This window comes from Camponotus floridanus, unplaced genomic scaffold (genome assembly GCF_003227725.1).
Source record: "Camponotus floridanus strain SB8 unplaced genomic scaffold, Cflo_v7.5 scaffold209, whole genome shotgun sequence".
Taxonomy (NCBI): Eukaryota; Metazoa; Arthropoda; class Insecta; order Hymenoptera; family Formicidae; genus Camponotus; species Camponotus floridanus.
The window spans coordinates 227,665-253,810 of NW_020229336.1; the positions used below are offsets into that span (position 1 = coordinate 227,665).

The 26,146-nt window shown below is 36.4% G+C and overlaps 1 protein-coding gene across 1 annotated transcript in view; it reads left to right on the forward strand.

Moving 5' to 3' along the window:
* LOC105254757 (probable 2-oxoglutarate dehydrogenase E1 component DHKTD1 homolog, mitochondrial) overlaps nt 1-23,297 on the forward strand; it is a 100,051-nt gene extending 76,754 nt beyond the window's left edge. The window contains exons 7-11 of the mRNA XM_025408408.1: nt 13,201-13,477; nt 21,968-22,175; nt 22,258-22,670; nt 22,766-22,886; nt 23,278-23,297. Of these exons, the coding sequence (XP_025264193.1) occupies nt 13,201-13,477; nt 21,968-22,175; nt 22,258-22,670; nt 22,766-22,886; nt 23,278-23,297 (1,039 nt within the window). The remainder of the gene's footprint in view (nt 1-13,200; nt 13,478-21,967; nt 22,176-22,257; nt 22,671-22,765; nt 22,887-23,277) is intronic.
* The last annotated feature ends 2,849 nt before the right edge of the window (nt 23,298-26,146 follow it).

Genomic DNA, 26,146 nt, shown 5'->3' on the forward strand with positions numbered 1-26,146 from the left:
CCCGAACGAGCGGATAAAGATGTTAGAAGTTTTATTCGCGAATTTCAATGCTGAAATCAGGAGCGAATAAATTAAGGAAATACTCGTGGATTCCAATACTGAAATCCCGAACGAGTGGATAGAGATCTTAGGAGTTTTATTCGCGAATTTCAATGCTGAAATCCGGAGCGAATAAATTAAGGAAATACTCGTGGATTCCAATACTGAAATCCCGAAGGAGTGGATAGAGATCTTAGAAGTTTTATTCGCGAATTTCAATGCTGAAATCCGGAGCGAATAAATTAAGGAAATACTCGTGGATTCCAATACTGAAATCCCGAACGAGTGGATAGAGATCTTAGAAGTTTTATTCGCGAATTTCAATGCTGAAATCCGGAGCAAATAAATTAAGGAAATACTCGTGAATTCCACTACTGAAATCCCGAACGAGTGGATAGAGATGTTAGGAGATTTATTCGCGAATTCCAATGCTGAAGTCCGGAGCGAATAAATTAAAGGTTACGGAGAAGAGAATCGAATCGTTGGGAATTATTTATCGCTAGCAATTCTTGCAAAATTCTAAAGAAACTAGAATAGTGTCATTCAGACATTTTTAAAGATCGTTTCAGAATCGTTAATTGAAGGAGAAAGAGGAGTAGAGATTTCGAAATAGTTAAAACTTACTACTTATGGAGTGCGTTGAATTGAAATTTTCTGGTTCAGGCCGGAGCCCCGGGGTTGTAGGCAGGAAGTGGTTCGCCGTGAAATCAGTGATGTTTTCTGAGGTTGATACTCAATCGCACTTATATGTAACTATCACTGATTTGCAATTTTTAACCGACTGGTTCGTAACTCCTTTAAACTGTAACTCTGACTATGCGGAGAATCAGAAAAAAATTCTGAGTCTGACTGTGTAAAAATTGGTTGAAAAACTGTGTGTCCGCGCTCTCGGCTCAATTTTAAAGTTTTTGCTCCTCCTCCCTTCTGGATGGTGGGAATCTTTGAAAATCGAATCAAATGATTTCTATTACTCCCTTCCTAGGGCTAAGGAGTTAGATTTTCAGTAAGAGAGGAGTGTCTTAAGGTTTTAATTGGTTAAGCCCTTTTGCGCGAGATTTAATTCCATCTAATAGAGAGTGGGAGCGAGGAGCTGATTTCCTTATCTCCTAACGATTTGATGATTGAGATTGGCCTGTCGAACTAGCGCACGTGCAGTATTAATTTCATAGATTTGTTAGTGTTTACCTTTTGGTCAATTTCTCGAGGACCAAAGGCTCTTGTTCAAAACTCTGAGACGAACCAAGTTATACCCGTGGATCGAATTTCTTATACATCCGAATCTCATAATTTAAAAATTTATTTAGATTTTCCTTAGCGTTATGTCGACTGGTCACTCTCAGTGTTTAGACTAACTATTTATTTACGCGAGTTAGATTCCGTTTCAAATTCGAGCCCTTTCTTATCTTTGATTACTTTTAAGATAGCGTTTCGATGAAAGAAAAGAATCGTGAAGTCCACCGGACGTAACAATATATATTTTACACAGAGTGGACCAATAACTCTGTCCACCTGGAATATCTCCGTTATTTTTAGAGATACAAAAATTTTGTACTTATAAAAATTCTACGGTACCAGGTAACATGCTACTAATAATTTTTTTGTAGGTGGAGGCGCTTCAGAGATTTCAAGGTCACCATTTTTTTAAATAGAACTCTTCATTTTTTATTACCTATTCTTATAGCTTATCTCGAGAGTTTTCCAAAATACTATAATAAATTTATTATAATATTACTATAATATTTTTTCATTGAGTACTTTTCGAGTTATGAGGCTTGAAATAATTTCTTAATTTTATATAAACCATAAAATAGTAAAATATTAATTTTTTTATTATTTTACCTTAATACTTTTATATACAAAATAATGAGAGAAATCAATTGGTGTAAAGAAATAATAGTTGTTTTTTAAAAAAAAATATGTAATTTGCAATTAACAATTTCATATTTTTTCTTAAAAACAACTGTATGTTTTCTTTACACCAGTTGATTCCTTCCATTATTTTGTACACAAAAGCATTAAGGTAAGATAATCAAAAAATGAATATTTTATTGGATATTTTATGGTTTATGTAAAATTAAGAAATGATTTCAATCCTCATAACTCAAAAAGTACTCAATGAAAAGGTGTTTCTCGATTTACCGGGTGTCTCCGGCTTCCCCTAGCCGCTCCTGATCGAGGTGTCTCTCGACTCCCGCCGAGTAATTCCGGCTCCTGTACCAGTCCCGGTCGAGGCGTTCCTCGATCCACCGGGTGTCTCCGGTTTTCCTGTACGCAGTCTCAGTCGAGGCAAACGCCCGATTGCACGGGGTGTCGCCGGCAACTCTACGCCGTACTGACAAACCAGTTCCGTTGATGGTACAACACTAGTCCTAGGTTCCGTGTCCGTTCCGAATACCCGTCTCGTTTCCGTAAATTAAGTCCGCATTTCCGTGTCCGTCCGATACTAGTTTCTCGTGCGCCGGTTGTATATTTAATATTAGAAAGGTTTTGTATCTGTATGTTTTTGATGCGTGCTGCTACGGTTTAATCGTGTCAAGTATTTTTGTTCGTTGTCGTGATGCGTTTTTGCCGTGACGCATGATTACAGCTGACGTTCAATGCTGGATCCTTAATTCGATGTAAACACGTGTTTCGTCTGGCTGCGTTTTACAATGATTATGCGCTGATTTAACGCTCGATGTAATCTAGCAGATTAATGCATGATAATCCGGAACGATGTATCGGTATAATGCACGCTAGTTTATACATTGCGAATTGAAACTGTAATTATTGTTTATATGAGACGTGCGTCTAATTTGCAGTTGGCGATTACTGTATAGAGCGCTCTACACATAACTCTATGTTCATAACCAGAGATCGTAAATCGCGTATATTAATTCTCAGGAAGTTTTAGTCGAAAAAAGTTTCATCCAAAATATTTTCGAAAACGTCTCGAATTTAGCTACAAATATAGTAAAAAATAAGCATTTTTGTGGAAGATTTTTGTTCACAGAGCTTTTCAAAGTCATTCAAAATTAAAAATAATGTCACCAGCTAATAGATTTTGTAAAACTCTACTATTTTTGTTTCAAACATTTTCCAAAAAAATCAATATTTTCCGAAATTTGATTATTCGGCAGCCCGAATTTTTTATGTTTGACTGGTTATAACTCAATAACTGTCCATTATTGATCTTTGCCCATTACATTTTTTGTTCAGTAAGTCATAAGCTATAACATATGAAAAATTAATTTTACCGGGATAGATTTTCCATATGATTAGTGCGGGGTTCTTTGGATACGTAAAGATGTAAATGCTGAGCGCTCGTCAGAGACGAGTCTAATTTCTTTAATTCTTAAGTCTTTTCTATTTGCCTCATAAATTTTGCAATGTTTATGCGGTAGTCGGTTTCGCTAAACTAGCGAATCGAGAGCGTTCGGCAAAACTGGTTGTCTTCGATTCGGCAGTAAGATATGCAGGATCGTAGGATTCTGAGAACTATGAACGTTTAGCAGAAGCAGAAAACGTTCTATCTTCTGTTTCGGATGCGTAGTGAAAGGATTGAATTCGGTTTCAGATCTCCGCACTTTAACGTGAAAGTCGGAGTGGAAATGATCTTTAATCGTATATCAGCAAAATGTATCTTTTTAGACTGTCGAAGACTCTTTTTATACGCGGGCTGATTATTGTGTCAGTATAATTGCCCGTAAAGTCGGAATTATCCCTTCCGAGCGGTGGTATTTTAGATCGATATATGTTGATTCTGGCCGGAAGGTTTGAAATACCGAACGCGGATTGTCATCCTATGTATCTTTAGATTTCTTTGATGGTAGACTTTTTTACTTTACTTTACTTTACTTTTTACTTTAAAATTGTTAAGTAAGTAAATGAAGATAGTAAATAAAGATTAAAAAATGAGCGTATTATGAGCGTGCATCTGGTCTTTATTCAACCGATAATTGTCGGACAGTAGTTTTCGACGGATGAATAGCCGGAAATCTTGGAATGATGCGTTTGCAGAGTGCATAGTTGCTTCATGGTTGCTTCTAATATCATAATCAAATATATTTACATTGAGGATACAAAAATCTTATTCACTACAAGTGTTGGTAATTAAAGTGTATTACGAGTAACATTAATATCGTTTTAGTTTCATATATTTTTTTATTTGAGCAAGATTATAAACCGAAATATAATTATAATTCCATACTCAGATAGCCAAATCTATTAAAATCACATACTGCAAATTATGTTACATATTATGTCGGTAGAACTCCGGCAGCAGTTGTGCATGATCTTTCATCTCAAGAAAAAGTATAAAAGTATCTTTCTCCGATTTTAATGAGTTTCGAATGTTGTCCAAATCAAAATAAGAGATACATATTTTTTTACGGTCATTAAAGGGGCGAAACTCCTCCTTAAAAAAAATCGATTTTTATATTTCCGAGCAAATACCATCGAAACGTAAATGATAAAAGATAACGAAAAAAAGTTTTCAATAAAAATTTCATGACTTTTAATGTACTGTTGTGCTTCGGACATGAGGCGTGGGATTTAGAATTATTGTTGATCAAGGGATATGGATTTCAAAAGCTGTTGGAAGCCAGTTACAGTTTTGTTTAAGGCATCGACATAGCATCAAGAATGGACTACATCATATGTAAAACTCAAAAAAAAAGTATAAGACGTGAAGATGGCTAACTTCTCTTTGTCACTTTCTATTCAATGCTTAAAAAAAGAAAGAGATAACTATTTTCGTTTTATCTCTTTCAATTTTTTTGACCACATTTAGTACACTATTTAGATAATGATGCAATCCATGCTTCAATAGTTCAGGGTTCATCAGCCACTATTTTCCTTCAGCCACTGAGAATATTTTTATTTACTAGAAAGATCTTGATGGATGTGGTTACTCTATGTGTCATTGGTGTCATATCTGTGGAAAAAGCCAGTCGGGGAAGCCAGCATACATTGCAAATATCTTCACCGACTTTGCTTGGTTAACAAACAACCATTTTAAAGTCTGTCCATTTCTATAGCAATCAGTATTGCATTTATTGAGAGAGATGCCAACACTCGCTCTGGAGTTGTATTACTATACATATAACTACGTTAAAAGTGGTACTAGGTGTGACTCATTTAGTGAGAGGTTAAGAGCAATTGTGCGGAAAGACTTATTTGTCAGCCACTTTATCAATCTTTGCTAACCACCTCACATATTTTTTTAGTCCGCAAATATTGTTTTTTAGTAATTATTTGTTGGACTGAAAAATATGTGAATGTCTTACATATAGATATACATCAATGTTGTTGTCGTGAATGGATTGCTATTTTGTCACTTATTGACCAAATGAATGTAGACATGCCTGACCTCCTTTCTCATATACATACTTATCATCTTGGAGTCCTTCAAGGGCTCGCCAAGTAGTAGTAGATTTATTTTAAAAAATATGTTTATATATTTTTAAATATAAACGCAGTGTGAAAATTTATTCGTTTTCTTTCCTCAAGTATTTGTTGTTCAGTCGAACGCTTCTGCTACAAATTGGTTTGCGTATGACTTGTAGGATTTGCATTAATAATTGCGTTAATAAATACTTAACAATCATCTGTAAAATTTGTTTAACTCATAATTAACGACTATTCGTTGTTTGTTCGCGGTGGGAGGTTTTATGTTGGCTAAAATTTTAAACAGAATCGCTTAACATGATCAGATTTAGTCGTTGTAATCTTCGTGGCGGTTAAGTCTTTGTGCAAGTTAAGATAGACAAGCTTTGCTTTTAAAATTTCTAAATTTCTGCGCATTAAATTATTATTTCACGCGGTTCGTGAATATTCTATAGTCTCTTTCTCAAAATTTTAATGCTAAATTTATATACAATCCAATAAAATATTTTATTCATGTATATAATCTTTCAAATCTTAATAGTTATTATGAAATACTTTACAATAGCGCAATCACAGATTTTCCAGAAATGTCATATTTTTTGAAATCCCTTTTCATTCCCAACTTTCGGAAAATTTCAGAAACAATTCCTGATATAGTCATGATACAAAAAGTGTTGCAAAATTTAAGCAAAAATTTTTGGTAAAATAGTAGATGTTAAGCATTGCATGTTAGTGTGACATATCATGACATTATTAGTATAGCATAACATAATTATATTTTACAGTGATAGAATATCATTAGAAATCGAGCTTATCTGCAAGCACGACATAAACGCATCAGAAATCGAATAGCTACTTTAAAAAATAACAGCAAAAACACACAGCAGAAAGAGTATAGCCTATTAAAATGAAACAATAGCAGAAACTATATTATATATATATATATATATATGTGTATATTTGTAACAAAAATATAAAACATAAAGAAAAGCTGTCAAAGAGAAACATATTGGGATCTGACATCCGTAGTCATGACATCTGGTGGCGAGAAATAAAAGCAGTAGAAGCCCACTGTTTGCATAGCATTTACTGCTATTTTATTAATTAATGAATTATCATTATGGATTGCGGGATATTTTCTCCGCGTTCTAAAAGTTTAAATACAGATAAAGCAGTTAAGCTAACCACATCACTCTTGCAGTTTTGTATATTTTTACCGCATTTAATTATATCCCCTGCTTGAAATATCCTTTCACCCTCAAGGAATTTTCTTTGGGCTGGATTTGTACCAGCCCAATGACAAATGCTTTATATACTAATTAACATAATCAATAAAATATCACATTGTTTCATAACAACACTATATTAAGCATGGGCTTCTCGGCACCATGTTGATGACGTATGCATATAGGCTCCGCCCCCATGTCAGATCCCAATAGAGATATCGAGGAGCGAGGCTCGCTCAGCAGCGTCCCGCGTCGCGCGTCGCCCGTCGCTTTCGTTGCCTGGTAAGAAGGAGACAGAAAACTATTCTGTCCTCTTTTTCTATCCGAAGTTCGCCGAAGCGCCGAGCTCACACGTACGCTTACGCTCACATCTTCGTTACCCTCTCCACTACGCCTGGCATGTTGCGGAGACAATCTTGTATCCCTGAGGTAGGGGCCGCATTGCGAAGAGTTCAATCATAATGGATATACAAGGTGTCCCAAAAGTCCCGGACCGGTCGAATATTTCATAAACTATGCATTTTAGAAAGAAATATTTCAGACAAAAGTTGTATGGCTTGAAGGGGGCCATCAGATAGTGGCAATGATTTGACATGGGAGAGTCATTTGAAAGTCACGTGAAGATCACCGTCAATTTCTTAAATAGAACCCCCTATTTTTTATTATACATATATTCGTGTAGCTTATCTCGAGAGCTTTCCAAAACACTATAATAAAGTATTTCTTCATTGAGTACTTTTCGAGTTATGAGGCTTGAAATCATTTCTTAATTTTACATAAACCGTAAAATATCTTGTAAAATATTCATATTTCGATTATCTTACCTTAATAATTTTATGTACAAAATAAGGAGAGGAATCAATTGGTGTAAAGAAAAAACATAATTGTTTAAGAAGATTTTTTAAGAAAAAAATATGTAATTTACAATTAACAATTAAATATTTTTTTAAAACAACTATACGTTTTCTTTACACCAATTGATTCCTCTCATTATTTTGTACATAAAAGTATTAAGGTGAGGTAATCGAAAAATGAATGGGTGTGTTTCGGAGTCGCATCGCACAGTAGCGCTACAGCTTTTTTGCTACAATTGTAGCAGTAAAATTTGTTGAAATTGAGTATAGCGCTACAATTGTAGTGCTATACTCAATTAGCATTACTATTGGACTGCATAGTGCTATTTTATATAGCCTCAAAATTAAATTTATTGTAAAAGTCCTGCTCGTAATATGGAAAATTGATATGGAAAATTTAATTAATATGGAAAATATAGAAGATTTCCTCATAAATGAAATTTTCTTTGAGGATGATTTCTCAGATGATGATGGCGAAGAAGAAGAATTTATAAGATTCTTTTTACATAATTTACAAGGTAAGAAAAATGTATAGATAATAAGAAAAATATATAGATAATTTTGTAACAATAATTGAGATAATCTTTAAAAAATAACATGTTCGATCTTATATCTAAAAAATTAAAAAGAAAATCTTATATCTACACTACGCAACAAAAGTTTTGCAACAAACAAAAAAGGTTAAAAATTGCTCAACATTGAAGGTCGATTATTCAGCTTCAAAACGTCGTAGCGGGGTCTATTTTTTTTAATTAAAAAGTTGAAGTCTCTACGTTTTGATCCCATCATTAGATTTTCGATTGGGCATAACCCCAAATTACGTGACCTTGAAATTCAAGGTCATGTTTTCAATCTTAACATTTGCAAAAGTTTCGCAATGTGCACGAGCCTGGGTAATTTTTTTTCAGCAATTCTGAAAAAAAGGTCTGAAAGTACAACTCTTTCCCTTGATTTCTAAAAAAAAAACGTCCCGCTACGATTTTTCTTGTCATTTTTACAGCGTTTTGAAAAAAACTTCAAAAAAACGCTAAAAATCGTGTTTTTAATCTCAAAATTTGCAACGTTTCGCAATGCGCACCGACGTGGATGATTTTTTTCGGCAATTCTGAAGAAAGCATCTGAAAGTAGAACTCTTCTCCTTTATTTAAAAAAAAAATACGCCCTGATACGATTTTTTCTGACATTTTTACTGCGTTTTGAAATTATTCTTGAAATAACGTCAAAATTCATGTTTTAAGTCTTAAAATTTTCAGTTTCGCATTGCGTACGAAATTGCACGGAATTGCATGATTTTTGTTCGAAAATTCTAAAAAAACATTTAAAAGTTCAACTTGACTCTTTTCTTTAAAAAAAGGTCTCGCTACCATTTTTTCAATCAATTTAATATAACACTTTCATGTTTTTACCACTAACATTAGAATACCTTTAGAAGAATACCATTAGAAGACCTTTTTTTTTAAAAAAAGAGTCAAAATCAAGCATTTTTGCAATGATTATATTTCATTATAGGTGTTTGCGATCACACTGGAAAATTTATCGACTGTTTAATCGGTCGGCCAGGACGTGCACATGATGCGGCAGTTTTTCGAAGCAGTAATATTTATGGCAGACTGATAGATGAAGCAAATCCTTTGTTACTTTTTCAACGACACATTAGGTGATTTCGCATATCCATTGCTCAAAACTGTGATGACTCCATTTCGAGATAATGGAAATTTAACCCCAGAAAAGTCTAATATAATACTACACTTTCCTCAATACGATCGATAATAGAACGTGCCTATGGATTGCTGAAAGGAAAGTGGCGAAGATTAAAATCTCTTGATGTGAAAAGTATTGATATGGCAAATCATATTATTGCTGCTGCATGTACTCTTCACAATTTTCTTATATTACATAATGAAATCGAAATAAGAGAGAATGTAAACATTGACATTAATATAAATATTGAACACGAAGATTATAACAGTGATGAAAGTGATAATAATGATTTTCAAAATGATAATGGACAAATGAAAAGACAAGAAATTGCAAATAGATTGCTTCAACTGAAAAGACAAGAAATTGCGAATAGATTGCTTTAAATTAATTGAATTAATTTTTTTTATAAATGTATCAATGTACAAATTTAAATTCAGAAAAATAAGTTTTATTCTTATTATAATATCCAATATATATTTTTAGAATAAAGAGTATTTCTACTTGTGCAAAAAGATAAATTATGCAAAAATTGTAAAAATTGTAAAAATTATGCAAAAATTGTGTTTAAAAAAAAATAATATAAGATTAAATTAAATAACAACAAGTTTTAATTGTTTGATGGATTTATTTTCCTATTTATATAAAATTATTTATATAAGATGTATCATTTACATAAGATATATTATTTATAGATTTATCATTTTATATTATTTCAGATGTATTATTTTTAGATTTTATAAGCATCTCTAACATTTTATTCCTTTTCTTCAAAATATCGTTTCTTTCTTTAATTAATTTCTTTCTTTCTTGTAGTGTTATTGTAACTTCTTCTATTTGTTTTGTTCCTTGATTTTGAACCTTGATTTTTTTCGATATTTTGCAATATATTAATTTTCTTTGATTCTAGTTCAATTATTTTATTTCTTTGGCTACATAATTTTCTTTTATTTAATGATATGTTTTCATTTGAATCTCTCGTCGAAGCATCATGAAAAGTTGAATCTCTCGTCAAAGCATCATGAAAAGTTGAATCAGTATTAGAAGTAGAAAAATATTCATCAAACATAATATTTGATGGTCCCTCAATGCTACTTTCTATATCACTGTCCGAAACACGATCCGACGCGTCATAAGATGTTGAAACAAAATCAATATAATTTGACAAACATTTACATAATTTATTAATATCATTAAAGTGTTGAAAAGATAATGTTAAATTTGGTAATGAAAACCTGTGCTTAGAAAGATCTATAGCTTCGTGAAAAGGATTTTGTCCACTCTCCATAGATGATATTCCTTTTTCAAAATTTACAGACTTGTCTGCATTAAAAATTTCGTGCATCTCACCATAAAACTCCTAGTCTTCACGGCTTTCCAGTCCTTTTTATTATTTTTTATTCGCTTGTAAGTTTCATATTTCATATTTTTCTATCAATGCTATGAGCATTAAGTTTGAGATATTCCAGTTCCTTCATTTCAGTTTCCATCTCCTTCCAAAGGCGACTTTTTTTAATTTTTGGGTTGCGGAATTTTGGAAGTAACTCCTGATACTTTGATAACAAAAATTTTGTTGATTTGCGGTCCCATAATATTTTTGATTCTGAAACATAGAACATATTATAATTATAACGATTAATTTAACAATAATGATTAATTTAACAATTTTTATTATACTTACCGTTATTACTACCATCACTGCAGTTGGTTTCATCACTATTAAATTTAGCTGCATCTAATTTTGCAAAATATTGCACGCAATAAGTTTCATCTGGAAATAGCATTATGTGACCGTAAATCAATAAAATTTTGGTTATTAAAATATCGAGAGTTGCTTCTAAAAATAAATATTTTATCAAAAAGTTATACTTTTTACTTTGTATATATTTCTTATAATTAATTTTGCTTACCTGTTTGTATTTTTAAGTGAATTTCATATGACTCAGTCACTTCATATTCTTTACCATCGTGATTATATATCATAGTTGAAATATCCTTGTTAATATCCATTATTCTTTAGAATCTATTGTGACATGAACTGTCGCATGAGCATCTGTCAAAAATGGCGATCGCTACAATTGTAGCAGAAAGTTCTGAAACGTACTTTTGTAGTGCTACTATAGCGCTTTAATATCGTGAAACACGCTTATGTAGCGCTACAGTAGCGCTACTGTAGCGATGCGACCGCAAAACACACCCAATATTTTACAAGATATTTTACGGTTTATGTAAAATTAAGAAATGATTTCAAGCCTCCTAACTCAGAAAGTACTTAATGAGAACTAACTTAATTGTAGTGTTTTGGAAAGCTCTCGGCGTGAGCTACCAGAATATTCAATAAAAAATAACAAAATCATTTCGAACAAACTGTCTGAAGGTAATATTCACTTTTAGGAAAAAGGGCTTAAAAAGTACCTTAATTTTCGAGTCGCCAAAAATCCTTTTCCTATACTTTTTTTGTATCTAAAAAGAACCTATTTACAAAATTTGATTCAAATCGGAGCATGATCATTTTCGGAAGAACATCCCGAAGCATTAGCGTGACACTCTGTGTATCTATACGCGAGTCGGACAGTTAAGAATAACTCAAATTATCGGATTAAACCATTTAAATAAATAATTCAATAACGGCTGAACGAATCGAATTCTTACTAGCCTTAATCGATAGAGCGAGTTTGAATTGTATAACGAAAATATCTTTATTTTTGTGCTGCGTGATCTATAAACGGAGATATAACGCAAAATCGAAATATGAAAATTTTTAATTAAGAAACATCTTTATCATTATTGTCATCGTCATCATCAATGTACATGTACACAACACATAGAAAGAGAAAACGAAATCGGATTAAAGAAAATCGGCCAATCTGCGTGAATAGAAGCGCGCGGCGGCGAAGGCGGTCTCACTGTAACATAATGGCGACGCGTAATAAAACGGTGATTGGGGAGGGGAGGAGCCTTCGCCGTGCGCCTGCACATTCATCGCTCCTCCCTTTCCGAACCACTGCTTCGCCGCGTGCTAAGTATATGGTTACAGTGGGACGACTCTCACGCAGATTGGCCGATCTTCTTGAATTATTTTTTCGTTAATTATTGCAAATATTGCATAACTGTAGAAGACTTTTCTTCTAACTTTGAGCCAATCTACCTTAATTTTTTAAAATTATGATCACTTTCATGACACCTTGTATAATGTATTATTTAAAGATTATATTCAAAGAAATTATTACTAGATTATTGGACAATTTAAATAATATCTATATTTTTTATTTACAATTTAAATAATATCTATATTTCTTACAATTGGTAACATTGGCTTATACTTAGCATTTTACTATGTCAGGCAGTGTAACTTTGTATCGTAGTTGGAATTCATCGTGGTGAACACAATGGCCGCATTCAGCGGACTCAATAGTTGGACAACATTACCATATTTTCCGATGTAATTCGACACTGATTGGTCGCATCTGAAAGTAGAAACCAATCATGTTCGATTGCTACTTAGCGATTGAGTCCGCTGAATGGGGCCAATGTTACACTGTATCCTCTGTGTCATTAGTTAGAAAACATCCAATCAGATTTTGATATTTTTCGGCATATTGGATCCGACATTTTGAATTTTAATTTAAAATTCGTATTCAGCAATCTAATGGCGTTTCCAAATGGTCGGATTTAATCGCTCCGGGGTAGTTTACTAGACGTCATTGATCAATCATAACTAGTCTTCAGAAGAATATGCCATTCATTCTTTAGAAAAATAGCTGTGATTGGTCAACAACGTCTAGTAAACTACTCCGAAGCGATTAAACTCGACCACTCAAAAACACCATAAAAAACTCCTAGATACTTATCTAAATAAGTATTTTTAAAATCGGATAAGTATTTTTAAAATATTCTTTTTCTTGCCCATAGAGGCACAAACAGTGAAGTTTTGTCACCGAAAGGATTAATGTAATGTATATGTTTTTAATATGCAACATGAATCATTAATGTAAAAAAAATTTTTTTTAATTCAGATCTATACCAGATCAATATGTGGAGAAACTCATAAATGCCAATATTCTTTCTCAAGAAATTGTTAAAAATACTATCGAAAGCCGTACCACATTATTAAATAAGGCTTTGAAAGAATCTATGGAAAATATGCCGCGACAGCTAGCTACGTCATATCTTACTGGAAGATGGACGGGAATAAAACAAGCTGAAGCCAATATAACACAATGGGATACTGGAGTTGATTTGCATTTGTTACAATTCTTGGGAAAAAGAAGTGTTCAAGTACCACCAAACTTAGTAAGTAAATTTATTAATAATATATAAGAATACATAAATATACACATTATCTTATATATTCTTATTTTATCACTTTCTTTTATTATTATACAGGGTAGGGAAAAAGTATGGAAGCAAACAATTATTTCCGAAACTATTCATTTTTCAACAAAATGTCTTAGACATAATTTTTATGGTATAAAAAGATGTATTATGTGGCATAGACGGCATGACCTTGAAATGACCCTTACGAGCTGCATACAAATAACGTAAAAAATTTCAAATGGAACTCGTCAGTTTTTGTTACAGATTCTTGTAGCTGATGTCGAAACGTTTACAAAACACTGCATATGAGCCCCATTCCCTTAAAAACACTCTCAGTTACGAAACAATTGTGATACAAACAATTTGTATGCACATTGACATTGCTTACTGATTTCGCATCATGATGTTCAGTTGCGTCCACTAATAACATGTAATTGTACCTGTTGTCATATGATACACTGTCTATGAGTATTCATAGAATTTTTTTGATTTCACTTATCTTGTCTTAACTGGTTGGATGAATCGCACTTATCTTGTCTTAACTGGTTGGATGAATCGCACTTATCTTACCTTAACTGGTTGGATGAATCGCACTTATCTTGCCTTAACTGGTTGGATGAATCGCACTTATCTTGTCTTAACTGGTTGGATGAATCGCACTTATCTTGCCTTAACTGGTTGGATGAATCGCACTTATCTTACCTTAACTGGTTGGATGAATCGCACTTATCTTGTCTTAACTGGTTGGATGAATCGCACTTATCTTACCTTAACTGGTTGAATGAATCACGCAATCTCTTTCCTTAAGTACGGTTCGATGTACGCCTTAACTGATTCTACGAACTTCGCATGTCTTTCGTATCGGCAGAAATGATCGAAGCGGGTTATTCTCCATTTGTTGCAGTAATCGCTACTGTTGTACTGATCTCTCATAATGACGTTCAGTCGCCTTACACACATTCATGTAATCACACGTACGCTGTCTATTTTCAATTTCGTCGATACGAATTATCACAATTGTTTCGTAACTGGGAGTGTTTTTAAGGGAATGGGGCTTATATGCAGTGTTTTGTAAACGTTTCGACATCAGCTACAAGAATCTGTAACAAAAACTGACGAGTTCCATTTGAAATTTTTTACGTTATTTGTATGCAGCTCGTAAGGGTCATTTCAAGGTCATGCCGTCTATGCCACATAATACATCTTTTCATACCATAAAAATTATGTCTAAGACATTTTGTCGAAAAATGAATAGTTTCGGAAATAATTGTTTGCTTCCATACTTTTTCCCCATCCTGTATTTACTGTTGAAGATCAAATGTTCGCTTTCAAAAATGGCGCAGCGGGTCAAATTAGCTGACCCGCAATCAAGCAGTCGCTAATATTTACCGCGCGAGCGCGATAACGACGCGTGAAAGATCCTTAATTAATAAGCAGCGCTGGGGGGAGGCGGCTAATCTCCACCGCCCACGCGCGCTTTTTCGGAGAAATTCGAAACCCGATTCGCCGAACTAGTGCATCCGTTTTCCAGAAAGTTCGGAGTCGCGCATCAACCTGTCGAATGACTGACGATTTCGGCTCCGAATTCTCTGGAAAAACGGATCAATAAAATGGAGTGAACGGCGACAATCTCTCTCAGTCGAGAACCTTTTCTAAAGTTGGATCTGTGTGAATAACAATCCGAACATTTTATAGTTGGTGATTCCGTGGCGACCTCTCCTCGCGGCGTCAAGACAGTAAATTATTAGAAGATAAGTTGTAAATAGAAGTGTGAATAAATGTGCGTATAAAAATCATAGCTGTGAACTTACTCTCGAATCTGTCGTTTCATACGATACCCTTTTGTTACGTTTTGCAAACCGAACATTTACGAATTTAGGAATCAAAATAATAATAGAGAAATTCTTGAAAAATTAATAACTAGTCATCATAGAATATGTTTAAAGTGTCATCTATGCGTAAATGACTAATAATTTATTATATATATATATATATATATATATATATATATATATATACACAGGGTGTCCTAGACCACCCGTACACCCCTTTTCTTTCAAAAACTAAGCATTTTAGAGAAAAACGTTTTCGACAAAAATTGTATGATTTTGAGGAGAATATAAGATGGTGTCATTGGTTTGACCTTGGATGGCATCGTTAAGGTCCAAGGACACATTTAATTTCTTAAATGGAATCACCTATTTTTTATTGCATATTCTTATAGCTTATGTCGAGAGCTTTCCAAAACATTATAATAAAGTATTAAAACGGCTATCTCACTAATAACCTTGGCCTTGACATATGTGATCAAGATCATGATCCTGAGTAACCTTCAATAAGTTTTAATTGGTGGTGCCTACTGAAAACTTTATTTAATAATAATCTATATAAAATCGTACAATAATAAACCTCATTTTACGCTGACTCAGCGGTGATGTGGTGTGGACCTCGCTTCGTGTGGAAAGTTACAAACTTATGTAAAATCTTACTTAATAATAGACCTCGTTTCGTGCTAACTTAGCGATGATGTGGTATGGACTTCGTTTCGCGTGAAAAGTTGCAAACCTATATAGAACCGGTAAACCTGCATAAGAGGACTCTGCTCGTACTGACCCCCCTAACTTTGACCTTGACATATGTTGTTAAGGTCATTCTCCTGGGTAACATTCCAAAAGTTTTCGCCGTCGGTCATCGTTTATTAAAAAGTTATAGACAAAAGTCTAGTCCCCCCCCCCCCGACTACCATCAACGTGTCATCCGCATAGCAGATGACACGGCAGCTGGGGGGAAGGACTCTACCCAGTATCTCATCGTACGCAATGTTCCACAGGAGCGAGCCCAATACGGATCTCTGCGGAACACCGCGCACGATGGGCCTTCTTCTGCGGATCCCCCCCCCCGCATTGCGGTAGGAGATATCCCTATCCCTAAAATAATCCCAGATTACCCTGATCAGGTAATCCGGAACTCCATGCGACCGCAGCCCCGCCCTATCCTGTCCCACGGGAGGGTGTTGAATGCATTAGCTATGTTTAAGGACACAACCAATGCCACCCCTGGACTATCTGTTCCGAGCGGGCCTCCAAATCATCGACCGTGTCGATGGTTGACCGGCCCACTCGGAACCTGTACTGGCTCTCACTGGCTCCTTGCCGCAGGTGCTCAGTAAGGCGCCCCACCAGTATCCTCTCCATCAGCTTACCAACTTCGTCCAGCAAACAGAGAGGTCGGTAAGCCGATCGGCGAGATCCCTTCTCCCCTTCGGGAGAAGGATCAACCTCGCCTCCTTCCTTGAGGCATCTCGTGAAGAGGTACCTCAAGGACCCGCTGACTTCACCCATGACCCAGGGCCCAGATATTGCCCGGGATGCCGTTCGAACTGGAAGCCTTATTCGGTTTCATCCTCCGGACGGCATCTCTCATCTCCTTTACTGTCACCTCCCAGTCCTCCCTCCACTCCACCAGGCAAATAGCCCGAGTGGGGGAAGCGCATCTCACCTCCGGCATCCCCCGGGGAAGAGGGTTTCGACCATCTCTCCGAGGAAGCCGGGAGCAAGAGACTCCGTGGTCGGAGGCGCCCACGGTCTCAACCTATTGAGGACCATTCTATACGGGCGCTCCCACGGGTTCTCATTCAGGGATCATTTCCTCCTAGACCCTGGTCTTAGACCTCCCAATGGCGGCGCAGAGGGAGTACCGAGCTTCGCGATACTCCCCTCGCGCCCGCTCTATGCACGCCTCGCTGCTCCCCCTCCTTCGCAGGACCCGCTAGAGCCGGCGCCTGGCCCGGACCGAGGCGTCGCGAAGACTCGCGATTTCCTCGGTCCACCAGTACATCGACTTCCTCCCGCACCCCTTCCTTACTCTTGGCATCGAGGCATCGTAGACTCCCCACAGAGCCTTGCGAAGCCTCAATGCCAATTCTTCCACAACTAATTCCTCCCACCCTCGGTGATCCTCCTCCACACCCAAAGCGAGACGTGCACCGAGGCCATCAGGAGGTCCGGGTTCAGCCGAGTGAGGGACCACCTGCGCTCCTCCACCACATCCGCCCCGAGGGGACCGAGGGGCAGCCAAACTGAGCTCGATATATCTGTGATCAGACAGGATCTCGAGCTCAGTGGCAATTCTTCAACCCACCATTGTGCGCAGGGTCGTAGGGGAGGCCCACGACAAATCGACGATGGACTCCCTCTGCGGCTTCACGCACGTGGCCATGGACTCTTCATTGAGTAGGGTCTATACTACACATGCGAACAAATACATTCTCTGTCTGTCTGTCTGTTTGTCTGTCTCTTTCTCGCTCCCCCCTCTCTCTCTCTCTCATTCGCTCAGTCACCTATAATTTTTTTTTACGAGAGAGGAAAAAATGCATTTTATGCATACCCACTGGTCGATCCAGTGAGTTATGTGGGACTCGAGTACCAACTTGAACTACCAACTCGGTACTCGCTACCCACTAAAAATCCCTCTTTTTTCACGAATATTCTTTGACACACTGTCCCTCCGACTTCCCGAGCTCTGTTTTCACATAACGTCAAAAAATACTTATTATTATTATCTTGTAACGATGCACCTCCCAAACTGCATCGTTCCCGGCCAAATATCGACTGGAAGCTGCCGCCCGACGACCACCGGTCGGGCAATAGCAGAGGATTGTGCGCCCACATTTTTAAACGTTAGCAACATCCGGATAGAAGTCCAATATAACACCGTCGGCCGAGAGTCGCCGGTTGAGAACCGCATGCGGCATCTCGAACACGGTCGCCGGGAGCCGCCGGCTGAGAATCCCGCGCGCGATACCCCGAATTTCCCCGGGCGGAATCCGAATAGTACCGTTATTTTTTTCCGCCGCCCGGTGGGGGTAATTACCGAATACGCCGGCGCGTGAGTCATAATTAACAGTATAAAACAGGCTCCCGGTGACACTTCGAGCAGATCCTTCCAATCCTCTCCAGAGCGAAGGCAAGCCAAGCAACCGAGAAATACGAAGCGATTACCAGAGAACCAGGAGGTAGGGAGAACGCCGTTTCCGCCGATCGATATCGGCACTCAACGGATCGTCTTCAATCCTAGATTCCTTATCAGGAAAGGTGCCTCGCACCTATCCGGGGGTGGACCGAGAGCTGTCTCCGACGCTCGCTAGCGTCGCGATGCCTTCCTAACACCTTTATTCGTCTGGGAAATCATTTCCCGTATATAAGATTCGGTTTAAAGCCGATCAGCTGTTATCTTAATTCCGCGCGAAGGCCTGATTATAAGAACCGCGATAAGAAACACAGCAAGAACATGACGCCGGGCCGCAAAAGCCCGCAAAGCCATGCATCGCCTATGGCAAAATCACCGTCCAATTAATTTCATTATCACGCTTCACGCGATTTTATTTTATTATTTTTTTTACCGGCGATTCCCTCGTACATCTAAACCAGCGATTAAAGCGAACATTCGACAGAACTTGTATTTCGGCGCGATCGAGATCTCGATCGCTCAATACGCGTCCATCCGTACATTTATACACACACATTGTACACGTATACACACGCACGCTATACGTCGCACTCAAACACGTATTTATACATACACAGTTATACATCGCATTTACCCGCGCGCACTCGTACACATCCGTATACTGCATCGACTCTTGCACACATTTAGACTGCGTACACACTCACACACACACACACACACACACACACACACACACACACACACACACTATTTGCTGCATTCATCCACGCACATATTACATACTGCGTTCATTCATTGTTTACTGCATTCATCCGCGCACACTTGCATACATTGCATTCCGCGCTTATACGCGTGCACACGCATAAACTTGTACACACACTTCATTTAAAATATATTTTTTTTGCTTTCCTCACGCATCGAGTAATTATTTTCTTCCTGGAAACCGACGGCTATTCACGACATAAGAAAAGTGTTAAGATCACGAAAAGTCACGACGTTAAAACCTTGTTCGATAACTTTTGATGTATTGCTGAAATTGAAGGAGAAATGAATTTTCCGATAGATCATACGTTCTCAAATTTAAAGTAGATATCACGTTGCAAAAGACAAAAATCCACACTAAATTATTAACTGAAAGTTTTTCTTCTTTTATGAACTGTATTCTTTTATAAACTTTAACGTAATCACATTTATTTACTCACTCAATGAGACGAGAAATTTATCAATAACTCTATCACTAATCACTATCAATCACTGTCGAATAATCATTGTTGGCGATTAAAAACCACTCGATTAAAGAAAGACAGGCGCACATACGTTATTACATGATGTGACGACGCGGCAACGCGATGATATTTACCCGGCAACAGCAAATAACTTTTGGTTATGGTAAGTTACGGTAGCTTTTTCAATCAAACACATGTTCACGTTCGACAGCGCTGTTAGTTTCTTAACCTATCGTAATGTCGCGTTGTCGCGTTGTCACATCGTGTAATAACGTATGTGCGCATGTGTTTCTTTAATCGAGTGGTTTTTAATTGCCAACAGTGATTATTCGACAGTGATTGATAATGATTAGTGATAAAGTCATTGGTAAATTTCTCATCTTATCGAATGAGTAAATGTAATTATGTTGAAGTTTATAAAATAATACAGTTTATAAAATAAAAAAGAACTTTCGATTAATTATTTAGAGTGAATCTCTGTCCCTTTAGAACGTGATATCTACGTTCAATTTGAGTGAAAATACGATTTATCGAAAAATTCATTTTTCAAGAAATTACAGCAATGCGTCGAACAAAATAATAATAACTACTCTTTGGTGTTGTGTGAAAACAGATTTCGGAATGTCAAAAAAAACAGTGTTAGAGAAAATTTCAAAAGAGAGGGGTTTTTAGTGAGAGTAGGGAGTATCGAGTTTGTAATTCGACTTGGTGCTTGAATCCCACATAACTCACCGGACCGGCCTGTGAATATGCATAAAATGCATTTTCTCCTCTCTCGTAAAAAAAGCACAATATAAAAAAAATAATAATAATTAAAGTGAAAATGTTTAATTATAAAAAATAAATAATAATTTAAGTAAGAGTAATAATAACTTTAAGTAAGCAAATGAGAGAGAGTGAGGGAGAGAAAGAGAGAGGCAGAGAGAGAGAGGGAGAAGGGGGGAGGGGGGAGGGGATGGAAGGGGGAGACGGGGAGATATATAGGGAGGGAGGGAGGGAGAGAGAGAATGAGAATTATGTATTCGCATGTGTGTGTATGTAGCGACCAGCTGATCGCAGCGATCGTCCCGCGTAAGCACCCGCGTCTGACAGTGAATCGTGTCACCCTTGCCTGCCTCTTGTATCCGACCCGTTATAAGTTAATTACTTCTTTTAATAATTCGAAAACTAAGCGTCGGACGAAATTTTGTCAAAGGAAAAATCGTCTTAGAATTGACTCAAGAATGTGTCATTTCACGGACAATAGGATTACTTTGAATCACCCTGCATGTTAGGTTAGGTTAGATTAGGTTGTATCTTTTAGTTTTTAGTTTACTGTGTGATTGCAATATTTTAATTTTTACCGATTATTTTATTGTGATTGCAATAATTTGGTCTTTACTGATAATTTTTATTTATTTAATATATAAGCAATATACCTATATAAAATTTTTATTTATTTAACATATAGTGCAATATTTAATTACTTTTTGCAATAATTAGTTAGTTAGTTTGCGACTGATTAAGATAAGAAATTTTAATATTTAGTTTTGACGAGCAAACTAATATCTTTAAATAACATATTTTATTTAATGTAACTGTACCTAATATTTACCTAATATATTTATTTTATATGACTGTATTTGAATATAACAGCTGTTTTTATACGCTAGGCGAATGTGTAGAAGAATATTAATTTTGTACCTTATGTTGAATTTTCATTTTGTTTTAATATATACGTTATATTTTTGTTTTAGTCTGCGACTGATTAAGAATTAAGGTCATTGTAATAATTAGGAATATTTGTGCTTTCTCATTTATATTAAAGTAAATATTTTTAGAGCTATACCTAGTCAATTTATTAAATCATCACTCAACAATTGAAAAACCAGCACTATACAATACGGACTAGCGCAGTTTCACTTATGAAGAATTAGCAACTTTGCCTACTTGAAATCGGGCGAAGTTCCTAATACAGTAGTTATTGACATTGCTATAGCTGAATAGGCAATGTCAATTTTGTTCACATCAAACCGGGCCATGTCAGTTAATAAACCATTTCAGCAGGCTTTACCTAAGAACGATATGCAGAGCAGACATTGCCTGGGCAATGTCGGCTCTGCACACCTAACGGACTTCGGCCCGTAACATATACATATGATACTATAGAATATAGCATACAACATGTAGTATATAGCGTATAGCATATAGTACATAGTATATAGCGTACAGCATATAGTACAGAATATATTTGAACAATAAAAATAATTATTTATTCGGAAATATATTAAAGGATGTTCACCCACAATTACTGAAAAATCATATTCAAAATCGTCTAAAAAAGATCGAATGTGGAAAAACATTGGATTGGTCAACTGCTGAAGCATTAGCCATCGGTTCTCTATTATATCAAGGATATAATGTAAGAATAAGCGGACAAGATGTTGGTCGTGGAACTTTTTCACAAAGACACGCGATGTTTGTTGATCAATCTACAGAAGGTATACCAAAAAATTCATATATAATATGAATATTATTCATATTGTCTAAATATGTATATTTTAAATTTATATTAAATTTTAGCTATTTTTATCCCATTGAATTCTATGGTTAATGATCAAACTGGCAAATTAGAAATGGCTAATAGCATTTTGTCCGAAGAAGCTGTACTAGGTTTTGAATATGGTATAAGTATAGCATCACCATTTATTTTGCCTATTTGGGAAGCTCAGTTCGGAGATTTCTGTAATGGAGCACAAATCATTATCGATACATATATAACGAACGGAGAAGCAAAATGGATGTTGAGTAGTGGCTTAACAATGCTCTTACCACATGGATATGATGGTGCTGGTCCAGAACATAGTTCATGTAGACTCGAAAGATTTTTACAATTAACCGATAGTAAAGACAATGAAATTGATAGCGATGACATTAATATACAGATTGCGAATCCTACTGAACCAGCACAATATTTCCATTTATTGAGAAGGCAGGTAAGAATAAATTATAAAATATAGAAATAATTTCTAAACATTTCTGTTATGATAAATTGCAAACATTTAAATTCAAATATTTTATAAATTTATAGATGATAAGAAATTATCGAAAACCTTTGGTCGTGGTAGCACCTAAAATTTTATTGCGTCATCCAATAGCAGTATCATCCTTTTCAGATTTTAAGCCTGGGACAAGTTTCAAAACTATTATAGGTATGTTGTACTTTAATATTCCGCTTTAAAAAAATATAATCAATATAATAAAATTTTAATTTATATATTTATTTAATTTTATTTATATTATTATTTATTTATATTTATATATTTATATTTATATTTATATTTATTAATTTATAAAATAAATTAATAAATGTAATTAAAATTTATAATTGATATAAAGGGTCTAGGAGAATAAGCATGAGAAAGTTGCTCTCGCACGTATCAAATTGATATCATAGATGGGCCCTTGTTACATATACCCTCCCGAAGTGATGACATTAAAATGTAATTTTTATGGGAATTATGGGAAAGGAAAATGAAATCGAAGAAGTCGATTTTTTCGAAAACGGCTGAACTGATTTTGATGAAAAAAAATATGTTGTAGGGACCAATAAAGGCTACTAAATAAAAATATACTTTAAAAATTTTAATAAAAAATACGGCCAAGAATGACGGTTTGAAATTTTCAAACAATTTTTTTGAGGTTATGTTTTAGAAATACATCTCTAATTTTTTATGCAAAATAATCCTCAGAATGTGTACTTCAACATACATTTTTTCCAAATTTTTTCTAGATATTTCATGACAAAAAAATAAATGTATGCCCAGAGTACCATGCGCGTATATAACTGTCTGGCTCGCACTCTCTCGTTCGAGCATCGAGTGAAAGAGACGGCTATTGGATCTCAGTAGTTGTTATAGGAGAGTTCTAATCCAGGACCTCTCAGGGGGGTGAGGGGAACCGCGGTGCGGGGGGGAGTGACGTCACGCGCGGGGAAGGAGGATCCGCGGCGCGAGCGATGGACGAGGGGGTCCGCGAGGTGAAGGGGGATCCACGGCGCGAGCGATGGACGAGGGGGTCCGCGAGGTGAAGGGGGATCCGCGGCGCGAGAGATGGACGAGGGGGTCCGCGCGGTGAAGGGGGATCCGCGGCGCGAGCGATAGACGAGGGGGGCCGCGAGGTGAAGGGGGATCCGCGGCGCGAGCGATGGGCGAGGGGGTCCGCGCAGTGAAGGGGGATCCGCGGCGCGACCGATGGGCGAGGGGGTCCGCGCGGTGAAGGGGGATCAGCGGAAAGAAAACGGCGTGTGAGAAGGACAGCGCAACGTATGGGAAAAGGACAGTGCAAAGTGTGTGAAGAGGACAGTGCTACGAGTGCGACAAGGATGGCGTTAACGCGGGACAAGGACGACGTATAGGTGGGAGAAGGACGACGCAAAGGTAAGTGAACAACGAGTATTCTAAGCGAAAGAGAAAGAACGATAATATCGAGAATAACAACGCGTGCGAGAGAGAACGATAGTGCAAGAACAACGCGAGTGAGAGAGAGAACGCATATGAAAGAGAGAACGATAGCGCCAAGACGACATGTACAAGAGAGAGAACGATAATATCGCGAGACTTACAATTAGCGCGTGCGAGAGAGAACGATAGCGCGAAGACGACGCGTGCAAGAGAGAACGATAATATCGCGAGACTTACAACTAACAAGTATGATAGAGATAGCGATACTTAAAACTAGCGCGAAAGAGACGCAAGAGAGATGCAAGGATGGGAACGCATGGAGAGGTGCGTAAATAATTAGATTTTTTTTTTTACATCAAAATATAAAACATAAATTTATTAAAAATGTGTGTGTGTTTTTATACATTTTGTGTGTGTGTGTGTGTGTGTGTGTATGTACTTAAAATTAAGATTATAATAATATAAAATATATTATAATAAAAATAATTTGGGGATGCGGGGGTGGGGGTCAGGGGATGGTCACTCCTGGAAGACTAGGGGCGATGTGTCGGGCTGAGGGACTTCCGCTCCTGGTCCTCTCGTCGACCATTCATGTACTCTCGTAAACTCTGAAATTAAACATAATAATTGTAAATGTTTTAAATTTATTACACATTAGCAAAAATATTTTTACCTTCAACGTTTCCAAGTCATGTCGTAGCATATTCTCATGTACATCTCCTTCGAATTTGTCTATACCTTTACATAATTCAAGATGTTCACAAAGTCTATTTCCGAAACATTTTACTTTAGTGTGATTAGGATCTTCCGCATGTATACATTCAAAACAAAAACTTGTATCACATTTTTTAACTGAGTTCGCCCAATATTTTCGAGTTTTGAGAAATCTGTTCAACGAAATTGTGCGGGGTTTTTTCAAGCCGAGCTCACGATTTCTTATAAATTGAACGACTGAGGTTTCCAGATTCTTCTTCGAAAGTTGTTCCCGCTCATACTGAAGTAATTCATCAACATCACTAGTTCGAAAATCGAAATCAGGTTCCTTATCAGATGATTCTTCTTTCGCATATAATTTCTTCCATTTCGCTCTTCTTTCTCTCTCAATCACAATTTTTTCCACCAACGGGATCCATCCAGACATCATATTCATCCATATCTTCATTGCCGATGATTACGTTTTCTTCAGCATCATTATCATCCATATCTTCATTACCAATGATTACGTTTTCTTCAGCCATTGCACTAACGTAACACACACACAAGACTAATGAAACGCAAAGAACAACGAAAGAAATGATACTCTAGTGCAGCAGACTCCTCTTCATTATATATCTTTTTAATATCTCGCGTCTCATTCCAACTAGAGCATCGCGTCTCATCTACCTCAGCATTTCTCTACATCTTTGAAGGAGCGTGTTGAGAAAAATTGTCGACTATTCTTATTCGTATGGAAGGAAAGAAATAAAATTCATAGATGGAATAAAAATAATTATTTATTGCACGCATCGTAAGAATATCATTTACAGCACATGTTAATAATTCGCAATCGATCAATGATTCGCTGTCAAAGACATCACTCTCACGTATCGTTTTTACAGCATCGCATACAGTAGTAATATTATTACGTTGTAATACAGTTTCAAATTGTTTAAATTTTTCATTTACGAGATACGTATTCTCGCATAACCAATTGTGCATATGATCGATACAATTTTCAAAATTAAATAAATGTAATAATGTTTCTGGTTTCATGTACAAAGAATTTTCGCATAATGTGAGTTTTACAATTTTCGATTGACACATTTCAATCATTAAATCTCCAATTCTTAATGGGGGAGCAGTCGATTGTAGAAATTGTTCAACGTCTGCTTGCTTCCGCATCAACAAATTCCACGTTGAAAAGGGTAACACTATTTGATTGCCTCGATTATCACCGAGAATCAGTTCCACGTACGATACAGCTCCAACGCTTATTCCAATGTCCAAATACTTGTACGACGTCGGGGTTA